The sequence below is a fragment of the Pogona vitticeps genome, chromosome 3, assembly GCF_051106095.1.
Source record: "Pogona vitticeps strain Pit_001003342236 chromosome 3, PviZW2.1, whole genome shotgun sequence".
Classification (NCBI taxonomy): Eukaryota; Metazoa; Chordata; class Lepidosauria; order Squamata; family Agamidae; genus Pogona; species Pogona vitticeps.
The window spans coordinates 28,127,589-28,148,245 of NC_135785.1; the positions used below are offsets into that span (position 1 = coordinate 28,127,589).

Here is a 20,657-nt window from a genome sequence, read left to right on the forward strand (position 1 = left end):
CAGCCATAGAAGATGCTTAATAAGAAAGCAGATGGCTGGCTGAGGCTCACTGTGTATCGATATAGCCTCTGATGCTGCATTCTTCTTTCTTACAGAAGGGGAAAAATACAAATTGAAATTAGATTATTGATATTGCTCAGTTTTAGTATAAGCCATAGAAACTAACAGACTAGAACGCAGCAATATCGGGTGCTGTTAAACATCAGAAGTTTAAAAATTTATAAATTGCCATTATATCAAACAATCAAAAGGTGGCAACATAATACTGCTAATAATTGCGTTAAGAAATTTACATTTTGAAATATATTTTCATTAGCACACCAATGTAGGGAGCACAACCTTCCCTAGGTTTTGAATCTTAAAATAAAATAAAATAAAATAAAATAAAATAAAATAAAATAAAATAATAATCTGCCAACATGTCAATTCTGACTTATGGCAGCCATTTTTCCATGGTTTTCCAAGTACAGCATACTCAGAATTGGTTTATCATTTCCTTTTTATGGGGGTACCCGGGAACTGTGCAGCTTGCCCAAGGCCACACAGACTGACTCTACTTGCAGGAGGCCCAGTGGGGAATCAAACTCTCAACCTAAAGCTCCACAGACAGATACCTAAACCACTGAGTTATTCAGCCTTCAAATTTTACAAAACAAGATTTATTTTCACACATTTATTTTATTGTTTATTTTAAGAATAACAGATTATTTCAAATTGTTGTGCTTTGACCTTAATGAGACTGCTAAGTTGCTGATTACATAGAAATAAAACCATATAAATAATTTAAAACGAGGATGTGTAATATGGACCCAATGAGCCACATCCTGAAGGTTCCTATCACTGCCTCATGAAGCCCCAAGACAATTCCAGTGGGAAATGTGGGTAGCGTGCACACTATGTTTCCAAGCAGAACTGTGTTCCTATCAGGCTTCTTAGGACTGTAATGCTGAGGGGAAAGAAGACAGATGCTCCTGGTGTTCCATGTTTCCTTTACAGAATCATACGGGGGGGGGGGGGAGATTGCAACAGGAGGCATGTTGGTAAGCGAGTAACCCCAGTGGGCAACCAAAGAAGAAGAAAAGTCCCTGAGTCGCAATTAGTTTTTCTCCTTGCTTTAGGAGAAAGAGAGAATAATTTTTTTAATCTTGAAATGCAGCTAGCAAGGGCTCCAAAACATGCCCTCTACATTGAACTCAGTTAGGCTTCTGAGCTACAAGTTGTCGCCTGACAGCAATGTATGAAGGGAAAAGCTGCTAGCAGCATGTCCTGATTGGCAACTGAACAACCATGGTTTCCACAGCCATGTACAGAAGCTCAGCTGGTCGCAGTCCTTTTGGAATGCATGTCATAGAGATGCGATGAACATGTCTGAGGCGTGTAGACAAAATCACAGGCATAATCGATGACTCCAGCAAGACTACACACTAGCTGAAATCCTGTTGCGCAGCTTTGAATGTACAATGGGGATTATGTCATCATCAATGGAATATCATTGCTGGGTTAAAACCAAACTACTTCTGACTAAAGCAATTTCAAAGTAAATGTGACTTGTATACCATGCAACAATTACATGCACCCTGAAATGACCCAAGGAAGCCTTTAATTGATAGTGATTTGCGGCTGCCCATGACATCATCATCACTGTGAATGTGGAGCTGCACAACAGGATTTTAGCCAATGAATGTAATACATTAGACATATCCCTAGATTTCAGAGCACATTGACTTGTTTAAAAAGCTGAGGGAAAATGTTGGTTCATCTTCCAGGGCTCAAGGCTCATGTTCCAAGACCTGTCATGGAACTGTTAAGAACAAGAAACTTGTCTAGGAAAAACACTGTCCTAACAGCTACATCATGATACTGTACTGCCAACCACTGGAGGGAAAGAGAAATCCAGTTTGACTGTGTTGTCTCTGAAGGCTATGTTCTATAAGAACATATAACCTCCCTGTTAGAGTTACCATCAAGTTCCATTTTTCCATAAGAAATATAACTCCCTGTTAAGAGTTACCTACAAGAGTGTAGTCAATTCAGTTTCCTTCAATTGCTTCATAAGGACATAAGCTAGGAACTGAAATATATTTGCTCTTTTGTTTGAGCTATTATTGTGGAAGAAACCATTCATCCCCATTTCCCCTAACGTTATTGTCCAGAAACTTGAAACAGTTCAGTATCTAAGTTCCATGGAATTTCTGACTAACTGAAGAAACAAAATGTCAGAGGAGGAAGGAGTACAGGAAACTTCTGGTATTACACATCATATTTTACTGGGGTAAAAAGAAAGGGAATGAACCCATATTCATAGAGCTTTCATCGGCTCTTTCCATACTCTTTTAAGTAGGTAAATGGGGAGTAATGTGTGAGCAAAACTCAGTTTCTAAGCTACACAAGTGCCATCTGCCTGCTGTTTTTTGCAACTGCAGGGGTGTCTACCACTGCTGCTAGATTTGGTGGTGATTTCACAAACTTTGGGTGTGTGGTAATGTGGCAGCAAAAACAGCCCACATTCCTGCACAAAAAAAGTGATATAAAGGAGACAAGCACATGATTTGGGGAATTTTATGTGTGTGCATATGTCTGGTCTCTGGGTGTCTGTGAATTTCGTTGTATGGGTATACTGTGTATATAATTACAATGACAATAAATATTATTATTATTATTATTATTATTATTATTATTATTATTATTATTATTATTATTATTATTATTATTTTAGAGAACAGTCCAATTCTAGGGCACCTGTGGGAATTTATGGTTCTCTATTAAACAGAGGGGTATCACCCATGTACCTTTAACAGAGAGGGTCAGTTTTTGCATTTTGGCAGAAAAGTTTTTTGTCCCTCTTCCTTTTGCATCACTACTTTGGGGGGTATAGAGAATGGTAGGATCAAGAGATGAAAACTATTTCCATTCACTTACCAATGTTGTCCATCCCTTAAACACAGAAGTACGTCTAGGGCAAAACTGGGTTAAGAACATTCCATTCCATGGTTGTTTCATCCATACTTCTCAATTCCTTAAAGAATATCTGTGGATCTGTAGAGAATGCTACAGTAACAGTTTTCAAAAGAATCTGCAGCTCTGCCAGAATAGGCAAAAGCTCTGTTCCAGTTCAGCCTGCTATCTTTCATCAGAGCCAAACAGATGCCCAACAATAGCCAACAATCAGGACCCTGGCACCAATACCCATCTTTCACTCCTGTTCCTCACCAAAGGCAAACTTAAGGCATACAGCTTGTCATCCAGAAGCATGCTTATAGCCAACACATTTAGATTTGTTCTCCATGTGTCAAATTCCCTCTCAAAACTATCTACATTAGTGGACATCACCACTTTCTATAAAACCAAGTATAATAATTTAACTGCACAGTGCATGAAGAAGTACTTCCAGTTGTCTGTCCACAGTCCTCCAGCATTTAGCTTCACTGAATGCATAATATGTTATGGTTCCATCACATGGGCACTGATCAGCTGTTTTATAAACAAAAAGTCCCCAAAGTTGTAATGAAGTCACTCCAGCCTCATAATCATTTGGGTGCCATTTTCTGCATCTTTTCTGGTGTGTCCTGCCTGGAACTGTATATAGTAATGTGGCCATCACATCCAATATTTGTATAAAGGCATTGAGAGGTTAATAGTTTTATTTCTCATCTGTCTCCACATGACTCTTCGCAGAAAATTCAGTTTATTATACCTGCTGTATGCTGATCCACTGTATGTTGAACGTGTATGGGTATAGGAGAAAATCTGATTGTCTTAACTAACTACATTTACCCCACACAAAGCTATCAGGTTTGCAAAACAATAAATTGTGCACACATACTCAATGAGCTATTTCCAATATTTCAGGAACTCCTAGCACACTTTTTAATCACTAATCTTTCTGCTACTTTCTTTAGTTCCTTGTGGACATACTGGTGGGTTATTATTTTTACAGCACAACTGGGCGTAGTACTTTGCAGAGCAAGCCTGGAGCTAGATAAAGCATGACTACCATCAACATCAAGAATGTCTCTTTTCCTCCTTCCTTCACTGCTAACACTCACTCACTTTACTGCCTGCCACTTCCTATGGTCAGAGAATTCTAAGCACTGGCAATGTCCAATACCATAGCTTTGGATTATTAGAGATGTCAAGAGGGGACAGAAGAGCAATTTTTGGTGGGAGCCACAAACCTCCGGTAATTTCTAAATCGAGGCTTACATAAACGGAGGACAAAAATGCCACCTTGAGAGGTTTACAGAGGAATGCTGGCACAATGTAGCTTTCCTGAAGTAGTACCTTCCATGCAACTGGAGGTGCAGTCTTGTGGCACAGTGGTTAAACCGCTGTATTGCAGCCAAAACTGTGCTCACGACCTGGGGTTCAATCCCAGGTAGCCGGCTCAAGGTTAACTCAGCCGTCTATCCTTCCGAGGTCAGTAAAATGAATAGGGGGCAATGTGTAGCTTGCATCATTAACTTGTAAACTGGCCAGAGAGTGCTTGAAGGACTATGGGGCGGTATATAAGCAGCACGCTTTGCTCTTTTTTTGCTTTTAGTCCTACATATATAGAGAGCGCCAAGTTGGGACAGGCTAGTATTAAGAACTCAAGAGATGGAGAGAAATGTGCGGAGAAGAAAGGATAACAAAGGATGAATGCAGATGTGCACTCAAGCAGATCAAGGATTAAGCCATGGTTTCTACAAAAAAAAAAGTTAATAAGAAGGCACATTGGTTCATAGGCATTTTTTTATCCTCTGGGAAATGTCAGCCTTAGGTTTTAAGGAATAAAGTGTTTAAACAGCTGCTTGAATTCAGTCATTCCACTGAATTACAATGGTATGAATTGCATGTCTCTTCTCTAACACCCTTGGGAGTGCTTAACCTTTCCCCCATCCCATCCAATGTCACAAACACACTAAGTTGTTATGTTTATCATATCGGGTCCAAAAAGTGCTGCATCCAGTGTTTATTATCGAGAAGGATGGGAAAGTGGGTAGAAAAGAGAAGGACAATGAGGTTGTACAGTGGAACCTCTACTTAAGAACTTAATCCGTTTTGGAATGGTGTTCTGAAGTTGAAACGTTCTTAAGTTGAAGCAAAATTTCCCATAGGAATGGACTGAAAACCAATTAATCCGTTCTGGCTGTTTTTTTTTTTTTTTTTTTTTTTTTTTTGTTATGTAGAGGTGCGTTCATACATTGAAGCATTAGTTCCCATAGGAACTAATGCAAAGCTGGTTAATACGTACTCTACCACTAGGGGGATAATTTTTTTTAACCTAAGATGACCTAAGGTTAAAAAAAGAGCAGGAAAGGTTTTTTTTCCTGTTCTTATCTTGGATTTCTGTTCTCAAGTAGCAGCAAAATTTAGCAAATGTAGCTGTTCTTCAGTTGGATTGTTCTTAAGTAGGGACGTTCTTAAGTAGAGACCCCACTGTAATACTATTAACCTAACTGTTCTGTTCAGGTGAACAGATCAACATGCCACAAAACCCATTTTGATCAGGTCTCACGAGTACAATCAATACAAATATCCAAGGCATGTAACAAAAAATAATGAACCAGGAAGTACAACAATCTGTCTGCCTCTTACTGAGGGTCACCATTCAGGGATGACAGAGTGCCATTAACAATGTGCTGCCTCTCTAACACTGAGAGAGAAAAGGATCTTCAACAAAGCTGCCGCAAAGAAGGATGCTGTTTATGATTCCTGCAATTCAGTTCCTTCCTGACCCTCATGCCTTTCAGCCCCATCCCCAACATTAGTCAGTATTTTGTGTTCACTGAGAATTTCTAGTCCACACTGGGTTGTTTTCATTCCCCATTCTCTCTCTCTCTCTCTAACTCTCTCTCTCTCTCTCTCTTACTTTTCTAAATATATTGTAGACTTGTGTAAACCCTCCTCTTGCATGAGGAGTAATGCTATTTTGGCAACATGAACCCTAGCACTCAGCGTCTAAACATAAAAAACAGAGGAAAGAGGGAAGTTATACCAAACCATCAGCACTACATTTTCAAAGATGGTGCTCAAAGTCACAGGAAATACTCAAACACTTCCTTTTTTTGTAAACTGAAGAAACCACAACATGTGATTTTTTTTGCTCTTGAGAAAAAGAAGCAGCTGACCTCACATAAGGCAGCTGCTCACACACATAGCTTGTTGGCATGACCCAAATTTCTGTGAACAGAGTGGCCTTGCTGCAGAAGTGGAAGTACCTCTTTTGTTCCAAAAGATTCAGCTTGAATGACTGAAGTTTTCCTCCCAGAAGCACTAACCGTTAACAATGACTGCAGAGAATTCTACAAGTCAGTTGTAGAACTAAAATAATTCATTCTTGATTATGTTAAATTTTCTGTTCAGAAATGTACTGTCTTTATACTCCCAATATCTGGCTAGAGGCAAACAGTTATTCCTAATGGCATTATGTGTTGTTTTTTGCAGTATCACATTATGTGCCCAGCATTATGTTTTTGCAGAACTATTACAACATCATTGTTGCAGAGCTACAGGAGAAGAAACCTTGTGAAGCAATCCTGATTTTATAGTGCATAAAAAAGGTTTAAGCACTTTGAAAAGTATTTCTCTGTATATGTTTCTTCAGAGCTTATTAAGAGTTCTACATTTCTGTTGATTTTATGCCACCCTAGCAAACAGAGCCACAACTTTTTAAAGTTCTCTGAAGCACATGCCTCCCTCTGGAGCTGCCAAAGTAGCTCAGAACAGCTGGACATTTTCCATCGGTAGACTTATTTGTTGAAATGAAGTGAAACCATTTTTCCTGGCAATTCTCATTTTAAGGTGCCAACTGTGATCTCATTTCTAACTTTTTCATGCATCAGTTTACTTCCCATTTCATACACAAGAAAAGCACATCATGGAGCTAAATAGTATCGGATCTTGTTGCTGTCTTGCACTCAATGAGCTCTTAAGGGCCTTCAAAGCCGTAGGAATTGGAAGAAGATTGCAACTTATTGTCTCCCTCCCGATGCTGTCCAATCACCTAATCAGTCCCTGCACAAAAGCTGCAGTACACAATGCAAGATATTCAGGATGTCCCCAGAAGAAGGGAAATATGAACTGCTTCTGTGTATTTTCTACCTAGGAATCTCATGGCGCAGGGATTTAACTACAGTGCTGCAGTGAAGACACTGCTCCTAACCTGAGTTCAATTCAATTCAGTAAGGGTGTACTTAGTTGTTCTCACATGGCTTCTCCATTTTGGATTTATTTTTGTAAAATAAATCATGACAGTGTAATATGCCATGTGTTGTTCATCTGTGATTGTATTTACCTAGTTTTCAGATCTGCTAAGGACGAGATAATTTTTAGTATGTCTTGATACATAAAACCATAGAATTCGAAGAGGGTATACTTTCTTTTTCAAATGACTGCACCAGATGCTACATTAGATCAGTGGTTCCCACGCTTGGATCTCCAGATTATTGGACTAAATCTCCCAGAAGCCTTTGCCATTAGCTGAGCTGGCCAGGAATTTTGGGAATTGTAGTACTAGAACATCTGGGGACCCGAGGTTGGGGACTACTGGATTAGATGCACAAATTACTGCCTTGGGCAAAAGTTTTTACACAGCACTTAGACTAGCTCCTAAGAAATCATACCACATCCAAGTGTACTATATAGCCCAAAGGGATAAAAGTGAATTGTTGAATTAACTTTGTAATGAGTCGACACTTATAATGTAATTAATCTTTAAAATGAAGTGTCTTGAGAATGTTGAAATGTGAGTGAGACAATTGGGGACAATGGGCAGCCATTTGGCTACAGAAAGATTTCAGGATGACAGAGATGAAACAATTTATTTCACACACAAAAATCATTTTCTCAAAAAGTCAGCATCATTGCAGAAAAATATGACTTTCAATAGAGCCTGAAAGCATGACTTTCTGAATTCTAGGAAGCATAACTTCCACAAAACTCAGCGTGAGAACTCCTATGAGCAACAAGTCAGAACACTTCCACAAGAAAAAGAAACTACAGGGACTATTAGAGTAAGTTGGGAACTTCTAAGGTTCCAGCTTTATAACATCTCTTTTCTTGCCAAGGTCTGCACAGATTAGTCATTCACAGTTTACAGCTGCCCCTTGTGGATGTATAAGAAAACTGGACAGCTGCAGTATTTAACACTTAACCAGTGCTTGGAGCCAACAAACAATGTACTTTTGAATTCCACTTTTAGAGCTAAAGAAGCCATTCCAGGATTTTTTAAACCAGGCATTGATGGAATAGCAGCATTGCTCCTATATCAATCTGAGAGTTTATCTAATTCCTACTTAATAGTTTGAAAGGTTCTGTGTACTGGTAAGTATATGCAACTACAGGATTCTAATATGTATTGTTTGGACTTGTCTTCTAAATATTATTTCATGTACAGTATGTGTAATCCTAATGCAAGTTTCTTTTTCAGCTTAAAATCAGCAACAAGAACTCTGTAAGATAACTAGAAATGTGCTGTTTTCAATAATGAAATGTATTCATTCTTTCTCATTCTCCAATATTTCACAAATAAAAAGTTAGGGACATTACAGAGCCCTTTCCTTTAACTACCATTAACTTATAGTGTACTAAAAGCTTTTCTCTGCAGCATTATCTTGTCTTAAAATGATTCCTGAGACAACTATGAACTGATTTCTTTCACAATTATGTTAATTTATATTCTAATTTTGACCTTTCAAAAGATTTAGTTTTATTTTTCAAAAACTACAGAAAGTTCAAACCAGTTGTGTTTGTCTCTCTGGAACTTGAAGATATTCAGCATAGTTTTATATCTGGATGGACATATGGTGGAGTGAGGCAGATGTCAACTTAATTTTTAAAAACACAGCCCTGGGTGTTTTCTCCAGAAAAGGCAAAAACATGGCATAAGGCAGATTGATTGTCCTGGTACAATGAGACAATTACAAAGTATTTTAGAAAGAAGAATAAGTTTGCGTTTTAGTTTGTGGCTAGAGAGGGTTAGAAAAATCCAATTCGGTCCTTCCTTTTCTAATGCCATCTGCTCTTTATACACAAGCCAAGAGTAAACTACAACTCATTATCTCTATTCCACTGAAAGGTAGGAAGAAAATAATGACAGAAATTACTTTTTTAAAAAAAAATAAACTTAACGTTGGACTCTTATAAGCAAGAATAGGCAACTTGCTTTGCCTAAAAAACATCCTTGGTAATGCTTTCCATTGTATTTTCAAACTGACCCCCACAACTATGCAGCCTCCAGGATTAGAAATCTACTTTTCTTTGGTCAGAAGACTGGATTTTGTTGTCCTCACTCTGTACGGATTCTGTTCTGGACACTGAAGGCAAATTACAGACTGAAAGCAGTGTGAATGTTACTCATCCCTGCCTTTTAGCAGAACTGAAGGAATTTAAAAAGTAGTAATTATACACATTACAACACAACTAATACTAATCCTATTGTGGTACTTATGTTTGTGCCCTTTGAAGTCAGTAGGCTCTGAAAGTGCTTAGTTCAAGGCAAGTTGTTCATGGTGAAATAAAACTTTACATCATCAGGAGGCTTCTTAAACTAGGGCACTTGCAAGAGGGCATAAAATCAAGGATAGGGCAAGATCCAGAGACAACTGGCATCTTCCTTCCCTCATAAACCACATTATTGATAGACTGTATGCTTCACAGCAATGAAGCATCTCTGATCCAGTGTGTATTTGTGAGAATGTGTATCACTATCTAAATGAGAACAGCTACTTTTGTGTTGTTAAGCCCCTCCCCCTCCCACTGTTTGGTTTAAAAAATTAGAAATGTTACTTTTTGGGAAGCTACTGGTCATCTTGCTTGAAAGAATCTGTATGCTCTATTCCAGAAATTATTCCAAGTTATACTTAGTTTTGGAAAGGGTCAGAAAGATGTCATTCCACTCTTCCTCCTCCTCTAATGCAAGTGTGAGATTATGATCCCAAACTAGAGTTTCCAGCATGCAGCAGCAAGCATGCACAAAACACAAGCGCAAGCAAAGGCTCTTTACACATTCACCTCTAGAGCAGGTGATGATTGTCACTGGTGTTAAGAAAGCAAGTAGTAGCATGAGTTTAGAACACTCCAAAAGTTTCAGCCTTTATACACAAAACATGTCTGAGGATATAGATTCTATAAACTTTTAGCATTCTCCTAGCTGGATTCTACTTGGAAGTTAATTCTGCTGAATTAATTACAATTTACAGAGCAAAATTTAACTAGCCAAGATGACCAACACCTGGCTGAGTTGACACTAAGCCAGGTGAAGCTGTGCTGAATCAAATTCCCCCCCACCCTACTCACAGTGGATATTACTTAGGACAACTCTGACCACGGCCAACCTTTATGCCACCATAGTGACTGAATCCACGATTTAGAAGATGTTTGGGTCTGGTTTAAGCACTCGCTTACTTAAGCCAGCACTTGCTTGCTCTCACTCTCTGTGTGTGTTGGTTTGTTTTGGTTTTGGTTTTTATGTTTATTGGCTCTTCTGCCATCTGGCACTTAGCCAGCACAGGAGTTCTGCCAACAAAGCTACTTGTGCTAATGGGTCTGAGATCAGCCAGTTTATTTGTTTTATTTATTTTATTTATACCCCGCCCATCTGGTCTTGTGACCACTCTAGGCGGCTTCCTGATAGATAGTTCAACAGAGTTGTTGGCAGAAGGTGCTGCCCATACAGGAGTTTTCTGCCTATTCTATATCCACTACAGCCAGAACATATTTGAGCCTATTTTGTACAGTTACTTCCTAGTATGGATGTTCAGTAACAATGCGGTCCCATAAGACAAAAAGCATAAGTCAACAATTATCCTGTGTTACACAGCTATTAGGCATGGTGTGTCACTTGAGTTTTATTAAATAAAAAGGAGGGAAGTGACTAATATAATGCATTACTAAAGCAGATCTTTGAAGACATCTCAAGGAACAGAAGATAGATGATGTACAAAACTGTTTCTCATTCATTCTCATAAACACACAAGACATCTAATTATATGTGGTGTTTATTTCTGGAATCTCTTTCGCTGCTTGATCTCCAGAGCTAAAATACACTGTATACATATTTTATGTTTCATCCAACTATTCCTTCATTCTCTTTTATCCCATGTTATTGTCTACTCAAGAGCCACTCTTCTAACTTTCATGTATACAAAAATCAATATGCCAAGTCATTTTAAAAAGCATGTAGAGGTCATTATTCATCCAAGGAGACTCTTGGCCTTAAAGAGGCTCAAGATTGTGCTTTCACAGGATCTGTTTAACACCTGCAACAACTTAAATCACAAAAGAGAAGTGACCAGACTTGTAACAAAGACACAAAATGTCATTACTGAGCAATATGATGATCTTTTTTCACAGACTAGCTGAGAACTGAAGGCTGAATTATCTCTTAAATTGTAACTTGTACGTCCTGCTATTGCCCCCCTCCCCAGTCAGTACAACAAACAGCACAAAGTTACCTATAGTGAAAGAACACAAATCTCTCATCAGAAGATACTCATCGCTGAAGAAACCTAAATAAGGATTTTTTAAAAAAAATCAGTTCCTCATTCCCTCATCCTTTTTTTAAATAGTATTATGTATTTTGTTTACATCAATGCATATTAATTTCCATAACCATACCAAATAAAAGGGAACCTCAATATTGCAATATTAGCAACTTTTAATTCTAAATTGTATTGCATTTTTCCCTTTTGTCCATATAGACCACACATTTGTATGTCTCTTAGAAAAGAATATCTCCTGAGAACATCAGAGAAACAAGCAAATCGACCTGGCAACATGCAACAGCGAGATTAAAAGGTAAATAAATTAATGTCATCAATTAATCTTCCAATATTTCTGAAAGATAACTTGCTAGGCAGATTTTGACTAGTGAGTCCCCGTGGCACAGTAGTTAAACTGCAGTACTGCAGTAAAACCTCTGCTCACAACTTGAGTTCGATCCCAACGAGTTCAGGAAGCCAATCCAAGGTTGACTCAGCCTTCCATCCTTACGAGATCAATAAAATGAGTATCCAGCTTGTTGGGGGTGGGAGTGGGGCAAAGTGTTCATTGCATAATAATGTTATGAACTGCCCAGAGAGTCCTCTAGCACTATAGGGTGGTATATATGTTGAAACAACAAGAATAATAGCTCCCCCAAGGAAAAGCGTACATTCAACTTGTCTTCTTCACTCTACCTTGCTGAAAGGAATGTTAATGCTTACAGAAGATATAATCCATTAGATAAAACAGTGGCAGCCCATTTTAGTAGTTTCTTTGAAATATTGAACTTCCAATCAACTAAATGTTGGTCAGATTTTCCATGAGATGTACATGCCTACCCTCCAACATTTTTTGCCCACAAATGCCTGCCCTCTCATTTACTTTTGTCAGTCTACAAAATGAATGTTAGTAATAGGAGTTCTCAATTTGCCCCACAAACAAGTTCTGTTAGTTGGAGATAAGAAGTTATTTGGATACTCAGTAAGTTGTAGTAGATAGACTCAGGAGGCCTGGGTTCAAATCCTCACTCAACTATGGAAACTCACAATGGGTGTGAAACTGGTAAAGTTATTCCTTGAATATCTCACTTACCTTGAAAGCCCTATTAGGGTTACATGAGTTAGTTCCAATTTGAAGGCACATAACAACAAGAAGAGGAGATTATTTAGAATCACTGAATAGTGAAGTTGGAAGGGGCCTATAAGGTCAAGTCCAACTCCCTGCTTGATGCAAGAATACAAATCAAAGGATATCTGCCAGGTGGTTGTTTAAGTTTCTCTTGAATGCCTCCAGTGTCGTAGCACTCACCACCTCTCAAGGTAATTGGTTCCACTGTTGTACTGCTCTAACAGGAAGTTTTTCCTGATATTAAACCGACATCTGGCTTCCTGTAACCTGAGCCCATTGTTGTGTGTCCAGCACTCAGATCCTGCCCCTCCTCTGTACAACAGCCTTTCAAGTATTTGAAAAGTGTTATCATATCACCCCTCTGTCATATTTTCTTAGGGCTAAACATGCCCAGTTCTTTCAGCCTTTCCTCCTAATGCTTGGTTTCCAGCCCCCTAATCATCCTTGTTGCCCTCCTCTAAACTTTTTCCAGTTTGTTGGCATCGTTCTTGAAGTGTGGTGTCCGGAACTGGACACAATATTCAAGGTGACACCTAACCAGTGCTGAATAGAGGAGGACTAGCATCTCGTGGGATCTGGAAACTATACTTCTGTTAATGCAGCCTAAAACAGTATTTGCCTTTTTTGTAACCATATCACACTGCTGGCTCATATTGAAGAGCACCAGACCCAGGGCTGAGCCTTGGGGTACCCCACGTGTTACCTCCTCCCAGTTGGAGAAGGAGCCACTAATCATCACCCTCTGAGTACAGTTCTCTAGTCAATTGCGTATCCACCTGACACTTGATCTATCCAGCCTACACATAGTTACCTCGCTAATAACAATATCATGAGGCATTTTGTCAAAAGCTTTGCTAAAATCAAGATATACTTGTATTTCTTCTGCCCATCAGGGAGGTTACCCAATCAAAAAAATAAGATCAGATTAGTCTGGCAGGATTTATTCTCGACGAATACATGTTGCCTTCTAGTTATTACTGCATTGTTTTCTAGGTGCTTGCATAGTAACTGTTTTATAATTTGTTCCAGAATTTCCCTGGGATTGACGTCAGGCTGACTGGCTGTAGTTCCCAGGTTCATTGTTTTGCCCTTTTTGAAGAGAGGGACAATATTAGCCCTCCTCCAATCGTCTGGCACCTCACCCATTTCCCATGATATCAAGTAAATAATGGACAGCAGTTTTCAGAGTTCTTCAGCCAGTTCCTTCAGTACTCTCAGATGCAGTTCATCCGGCCCTGGAGATTTGAACTCGTTCAAGGTGGTAAGGTACTCCTTGACTATTTGTTTATCAATTTCCAGCTGCAATCTCATCCCCTCCACTTGCATTTCACATTTGTCTAGAGGTTCATAGTCTGTCCTATGGGAAAAGACTGGATTAAAATAGGAATTTAGCACCTCTGCCTTTCTTTGTCATCTATTATCCTTTTCCCATCTCCATTCAGTATCTGTGCAATTGTCTCTTTACCTGAAGAATTATTTTTGATTGCTTTTAGTGTCTCTAGCTAAACTCCGTTCATTCTCAGCTATTGCTCTCTTAATGCCATCCCTGCATTTCCTTGCTACTTGTCTGTACTTTTCCTTGGTGACCTGGCCTTTTTTTCACCTCCTATACATGTACTGTTTGTTTGCTTTCAGGTCCTCCCTGAGCTTTTTGTGAAGCCACGCTAGCCTTTTTTTTTTGTTGCCTCCCACCTTTATTTCTTGTTGGAATTGTTTGTAGCTGCGCTTTTAGAATTTATTTTTTTAAGAAACTCCCACCCTCCTTGGAATCATTTTCTTGCTAGGATCTCCTGCCATAGGACCTTACTCATCCTTGTTCTGAGATTATTAAAATTGGCTTTTTAAAAAAATCCAGCATATGTGTGTGGTTATACTCTGCTCTGGTTTCCTTTGAAATCTACTAGAACATGGTCACTCTCACCCAGAGTTCCCCTTACTGCCACTTCCTCCACCAAGTCATCTCTATCAGAATCAAATAAAAGATAGCTCAATTACTCAAGCCCCTTCACAGATTGATGCTTGTCGTGGCAAAGAGTCTTGAGTAATTCAGAGAAGCTATGGGCTATGCCGTGCAGGGACACCCAAGACAGACAGGTCATAGTGGAGAGTTCTGACTAAACGCAATCCACCTGGAGTAGGAATGGGAAAGCCACTCCAGTATCTTTGCCAAGAAAATCCCATGAACAGAAACAAAAGGATAAAAGATATGACGCTGGAAGATGGGCCCCTCAGGTCGGAAGGCGTCCAACATGCTACTGAGGAAGAGCGGAGGACAAGTACAAGTAGCCCCAGAGCTAATGAAGTGGTTGGGCCAAAGCCGAAAGGACGCTCAGCTGTCGACGTGCCTGGAAGTGAAAGGAAAGTCTGATGCTGCAAAGAAAAATACTGCATAGGAAAATGGAATGTACGATCTATGAACCTTGGGAAGCTGGATGTGGTCAAACAGGAGATGGCAAGAATAAACATTGGCATCTTGGGTGTCAGTGAACTAAAATGGATGGGAATGGGCAAATTCAATTCAGATGATTACCATATCTACTATTGTGGGCAAGAAGCCTGTAGAAGAAATGGAGTAGCCCTCATAGTCAACAAAAGAGAGGGAAAAGCTCTACTGGGATGCAATCTCAAAAATGATAGAATGATTTCAATATGAATCCAAGGCAGACCTTTCAACATCACAGTACTCCAAGTTTATGCACCAACCACCAATGCTGAAGAGGCTGAAATTGACCAATTCTATGAAGACTTACAACACCTTCTAGAACTGACACCAAAGAAAGATGTTCTTCTCATTACAGGGGATTGGAATGCTAAAGTAGGGAGTCAAGAGATAAAAGGAACAACAGGTAAGATTGGCCTTGGAGTTCAAAATGAAGCAGAGCAAAGGCTAAGAGAGTTTTGTCAAGAGAACAAGCTGGTCATCACAAACACTCTTTTCCAACAACACAAGAGGCGACTCTACACATGGAAATCACCAGATGGGCAATATCAAAATCAAATTGATTATGTTCTCTGCAGCTAAAGATGGAGAAGCTCTATACAGTCAGCAAAAACAAGACCTGGGGATGACTGTAGCTCTGATCATCAGCTTCTTATAGCAAAACTCAAGGTTAAACTGAAGAAAGTAGGAAAAACCACTGGGCTAGTCAGGTATAATCTGAACCAAATTCCTTATGAATACACAGTAAAAGTGAAGAACAGATTTAAGGAATTAGATTTGGTGGACAGAGTGCCTGAAGAACTAGGAATGGAGGTTCGTAACATTGTACAGGAGGAAGCAACAAAAACCATCTCAAAGAAAAGGAAATGCAAGAAAGCAAAATGGTTGTCCAACAAAGTCAAGTGTGCCTTAGAAAGCATAGCTAACAACAAGGCGAGTGGAGGTGGTGCCACTGCAGTCGAACTATTTAAAATCTTAAAAGATGATAGTGTTAAGGTGCAACACTCAATATGCCATCAAGTATGGAAAACTCAGCAGTGGCCAGAGGATTGGAAAAGATCAATCTACATCCCAGTCCCAAAGAAGGGCAGTGAAGGTAGGGAAAGTGTGAAGGCAACAGGAGAAGGGGACGACAGAGGACGAGATGGATGGACAGTGTCATCAAAGCTACCAACATGAATTTGACCAAACTCTGGGAGGCAGTGGAAGACAGGAGGGCCTGACATGCTCTGGTCTATGGGGTCACAAAAAGTTGGACACAACTTAATGTCTAAACAACAAAAAAGATGGCTAGTCCTCTAGTTTCTTTCCCCACTTTTTTTAGGAGGAAATTATCAGCCACACAAGCCAGGGATTTCTTGGAAGGATCATACTTTGCAGAATTTCCTTCCCAGCTAATATCCTGATAATTGCAATCTGCCATCACTACTACATTGTGTCTCTTTGACATCCTTACAACTTGTTTTTCAAAAATTTCATCCACTTCCTCTCTTGGATTGGGTGGCTGGTAGTAGACTCTAATTACCATGTTACTTTTGCCTTTTTGCCCCAATTTACACTCTGAGGAACTACTCCATGGGACTAAGCTCAGTTTTGCTGCATAGGGAACTGTTGCACTGAGGTTTATTCCTGAATAAATGCTCAAGGAATTGAGCTGTGCATCATATGTTTGAAGGAAAAAGGCTAAAAATCATAACTGCATCTGATCCCTAATGCTTTGATTTGGTGTCATCCTGTACCTTAGACACAATCACTGCTAGACCGAAGTCTCCAACATCCTGCATCTTCTCAACTGACAGGTGTGTATAGCCAAAATATCTCTTATTTTATCCCACTACCTCATTGTTCCATATCTTCTCAGACCAAAGTTTACCTGGTGAAATTGTGACAGGTAAACAATTATTTCAGTAGAAATTACTTAAGAGACAGGCATGTACTGAGGTATGTGGGTGCACGTATGTATACTTGCATGTGTGCATAAGCTCTGACTAACCAGCAGCACCCTAGTTCCTAAAAACATTATGTACCCATGACTTCAGCTCAAAAATAATAACAATGGCCATTCACAAGTAATTAGTGGTACACTGGTGCACATTTCCACACCCTTAAGATATGCTGGAATACAGTTCCCATCATCCCCAGACAGCATGACAGGGAATGATAAAAATTGCAGTCTAAAATATATTTCTGTCGCCATTTCATGTATTTCATCAAGATAACCTAATGTAAAGTAATGTAACCAATGGAACAGACTTTTCTTACAAGCGCCTTTTCTTTCTCTTCTTATAGGTACTGAAAATGCACTAGAAATGTTCAGTTCAAACAACAATTTGAGCACCACTTCAGGAAATTACTGCACCTACAGCAAGGAAATTAGAAAGCACGCTCTTCCCTTGGCCTATGGTCTCATCTTTATTGGAGGAATCCTGCTAAATGGGGTCGCAGCCTGGGTCTTTGTACACATTCCCAGCAAAACCAGCTTCATCGTCTATCTCAAGAACATTGTCACGGCTGACCTCCTCATGTGCTTAACTTTCCCTTTTAAGATTTTTGCTGATGCTGACATTGGACCCTGGCAACTCAATGTTGTTGTCTGCCGTTTTTCTGCTGTTATTTTTTATCTAAATATGTATATCAGCATAACCCTGTTTGGACTCATAGGCTTTGACAGATGCTGTAAAGTTGTGAGGCCTCAGTTTATCACTTCTTCACAAACAGTTCGATGCAGCAAAATCATCTGCCTCATCATATGGGCACTGCAAATGCTTATATCACTTCCAAATATTATTTTGACAGACAAAACTCCTACCAAAAACACTTCCAAGAAGTGTGTGGATCTGAAAAGTGAGCTTGGAGTCCAATGGCACAAATCTTCAAATTATGCATGCCTAGCTATTTTTTGGGTTGTGTTTCTCCTCCTGATAATCTTCTATACTTCTATAGCAAGGAAGATTTATTTCTCCCAACAGAAGTTCAAAAACACCTCAAAACTGGCAAAGAAAAAAACAAATCGAAATATTTTCACCATAATGTTTGTGTTTTTCATTTGTTTCGTTCCATACCACATTGGCAGAATCCCATACACATTGAGCCAAACCTCACCACATTATATCTGTTCTCTACAAGCAACGCTCTTTTACATAAAGGAACTCACTTTACTACTCTCTGCTGCAAATGTTTGCCTCGATCCCATCATTTATGTGTTCCTCTGCCAACCTTTCAAAGAAAGACTGTACCAAAAATTGCACCTCAAGGTGAGGACATCTGAGGAATTTGAAAATTCAAGATCAAATGCAAAAAAGTCAAACGCAATTTGTGAAACAGCTGTTGTTTCATAACATCTGAGATTAAGCTACTTGCAACATGCAGAAGAGATGGGCACATCATTAGATCAAAGAAACAGGATAAGATGTCCAGTAATTTGGATACTTAAGGTAACTTTATCAGTTTGCTACTCCTAAATAGTCACCCACCGCCAACTCCATGGCACCAGGTGGCTGCTGCTGCTTTTAATGTATCCTAACTACCCACCAATTACTTTCTTCCCAGTATGTCCTCCTCACTCCCACAACTACCTTCGTGACATTTCACTTGCTCACTTCATCTTTTCTCCCTGTCTCTCCAGACTTATTTTCTCATCAAATGGTCTCATGGTTTCCTCGCCCCCAACTTTGCAGTATGCTCTTTGACTCCACAACATTCACATCCTTATTTTTTTTTGCTCCTCTCAGATTTCCCATCTCTTCATTCCCTTAGTAATTCTTGTTTTGCTTTAAAAGCATCTACTCCTTTTTTAAAAGTCTCATGGTCACTCAAAACAATTCAGCACAAACCCATTACATATTACACTCTCCCACTTACTCTTCTCATTACATTTTATTTCGACACTACTTACTTCCTCTAATAGCTGACCACTCTGTGTTCACACATATACCTTCACGGGGTGGATTTAGTTTAAAGGCATAATTTAATTTTTTTAAAAAACAGATTTTTTTACAATATAAATTTTAAAAATTAACTTTTTATTTGGATCATTCTTTGTCCATTGATTTTTATCCATACTGTACCTCCACTTCTCTCTCTAGTGATTCGCTTAAGCTCACTTGACAAGAATTCTCTTGAACACAACCCCATCCTGTGTCACCGGCACAACCCCCAATTTACCCATTTTTAATATATGTAGTAAAGATGAAGGGCTGGAACTTTAAGCTATGCAATTCAATGGGAAGTTGTAATACTTCGTACAGTATTAGACAATCTAGTGTACAGCAAGAAAGAGGCATCTGAGAAATATATTTCTTTTCCCATGTCAGACTCCGTAGCATGTTCATTTTGAGACAATCCCAGTCAGCAGTATTAACTAACCTGAATGTTCCATACATCCACACCTAGCTTGGAAAACATTTACTTGTTTGTGGACTACAACTCCCAAAGTAGCTCAGCCAGGATGACTAACAGTCATTTTGGGTGACAGATTATGGGAGCTCTCATCTAAAAAGGTAATCTTGTCCAAACTCTCTCCATACTGTAGGATATAAAAGCAATAAACAGCACATTCAACTCTTAGTATGAGAACTAAACTATCTAGTCTTGTCATAAAGAAAGGTTTCTACAATGAACCATTGTTGCTTTAATGGATGATAAAGTCAAAACATTGGTTGAATAAATGGATGATACACTTAATATAGAATTGAATTCTAGCCTTACATCCAAGTAACTTTTCTTGGACAGAAACCCAATAGCTAGTGCATACCCGCTTGTAATTTTCTTGGTTTATTCTGTTCAGCAGGAACAGGTTACACCAACAAATTTGCATCTCAAAAATGAGGCTTTCTGCACTGCAAGGAGTCAGGAATAGATTAGAATCCATGAAAGCTTTCGAAAAAAATAGACCTATTAGTCTTTAAAGGTGACACAAGACTTTGCTTTCTTTTGTGGTAAAAAAAAAAGCCACCTGGATGTGAGAAATAAGCTGTACCTGTACTTTTCTTTGAAATTTATTAAATATCTGCAACTTATGTTGGAAGTGTGACTGGCAGATTAGGCAACTGGCAATATTTATCCAGATGAGTTGTTCAAGTGCCTGGTCTGCTCCATGCTTCCATGGATTTGACCTTGTTTTTTTCTGTGTCCTTGAAAATAGATCTAAACCAACATGAACAGCTACAGTTGAACCACAGACCTTTCAGTACTTTTTGGCTTTGGTATTCTGAATGTACTTCTTTGTTTTACTACTGGAATTCTGTAAATATATTTGTTTTTTCTAATTTCATACAGATGTGAATAATATATGCTTGAATTTCTATCAAAATAAAGTAAATACATTTATTTTTCAGCAAGATCTTTTTCAGCTTGATTTCAGAAGTACTAATAGAAAGTGCACAGTGAGTAGCAGGTCACTGTAGGTGGCAACAGGTTAGGTGGCAACGGGTTAGGTGGACAGAGCTTGGCCATAGTAACTCTTCTAAACTCTGCAGTGAAAATGGTTCCCACCTACAAGGTGTCATTTCTCGATTTCCACAGTATGCTGATGGTGATGAGTATCGTGTGCTTTGACTATATAGCTCAATACACATTCATTTGGATTTGAGTTGTCTCTAGGACAGTGGTGGTAACATCTGATGGA

At 39.1% G+C, this 20,657-nt stretch overlaps 2 protein-coding genes across 14 annotated transcripts in view; one reads left to right on the plus strand and one right to left on the minus strand.

The window, feature by feature from the left end:
- Positions 1-20,657, minus strand: part of MED12L (mediator complex subunit 12L) — a 205,302-nt gene that overhangs the window by 113,644 nt on the left and 71,001 nt on the right. The gene's annotated exons all lie outside the window — the stretch shown is intronic.
- Positions 2,731-20,366, plus strand: P2RY14 (purinergic receptor P2Y14). Of its 7 annotated transcripts, XR_012085740.2 has the most exons (6): positions 2,731-8,304; positions 11,682-11,778; positions 13,621-13,852; positions 16,776-16,830; positions 17,321-18,465; positions 20,175-20,366. XR_012085740.2 is itself a non-coding variant. In XM_072996079.2 (5 exons), exons 3-5 carry the CDS (start codon positions 13,760-13,762, stop codon positions 18,367-18,369), a joined length of 1,197 nt encoding a protein of 398 aa, XP_072852180.2. In that variant the 5' UTR covers positions 2,731-8,304; positions 11,682-11,778; positions 13,621-13,759; the 3' UTR covers positions 18,370-20,366. The 7 variants fall into 7 exon arrangements, 6 of the variants coding, with proteins under 6 accessions (XP_072852180.2, XP_072852182.2, XP_078245245.1 ...); XM_072996079.2 differs by having other exon boundaries at positions 17,321-20,366; XM_072996081.2 differs by having other exon boundaries at positions 11,706-11,778; positions 17,321-20,366.

What these genes read in the sequence shown, in the direction of transcription:
- P2RY14 (XM_072996079.2), top strand. Translation starts at nt 13,760, where the DNA reads ATGGACAGCAGTTTTCAGAGTTCTTCAGCCAGTTCCTTCAGTACTCTC. An exon ending in ATTTGAACTCGTTCAAGGTG is followed by an intron (nt 13,853 to 16,775) that starts GTAAGGTACTCC and finishes CCTGTACCTTAG; the next exon opens with ACACAATCACTGCTAGACCG. An exon ending in TGCATCTTCTCAACTGACAG is followed by an intron (nt 16,831 to 17,320) that starts GTGTGTATAGCC and finishes CTCTTCTTATAG; the next exon opens with GTACTGAAAATGCACTAGAA.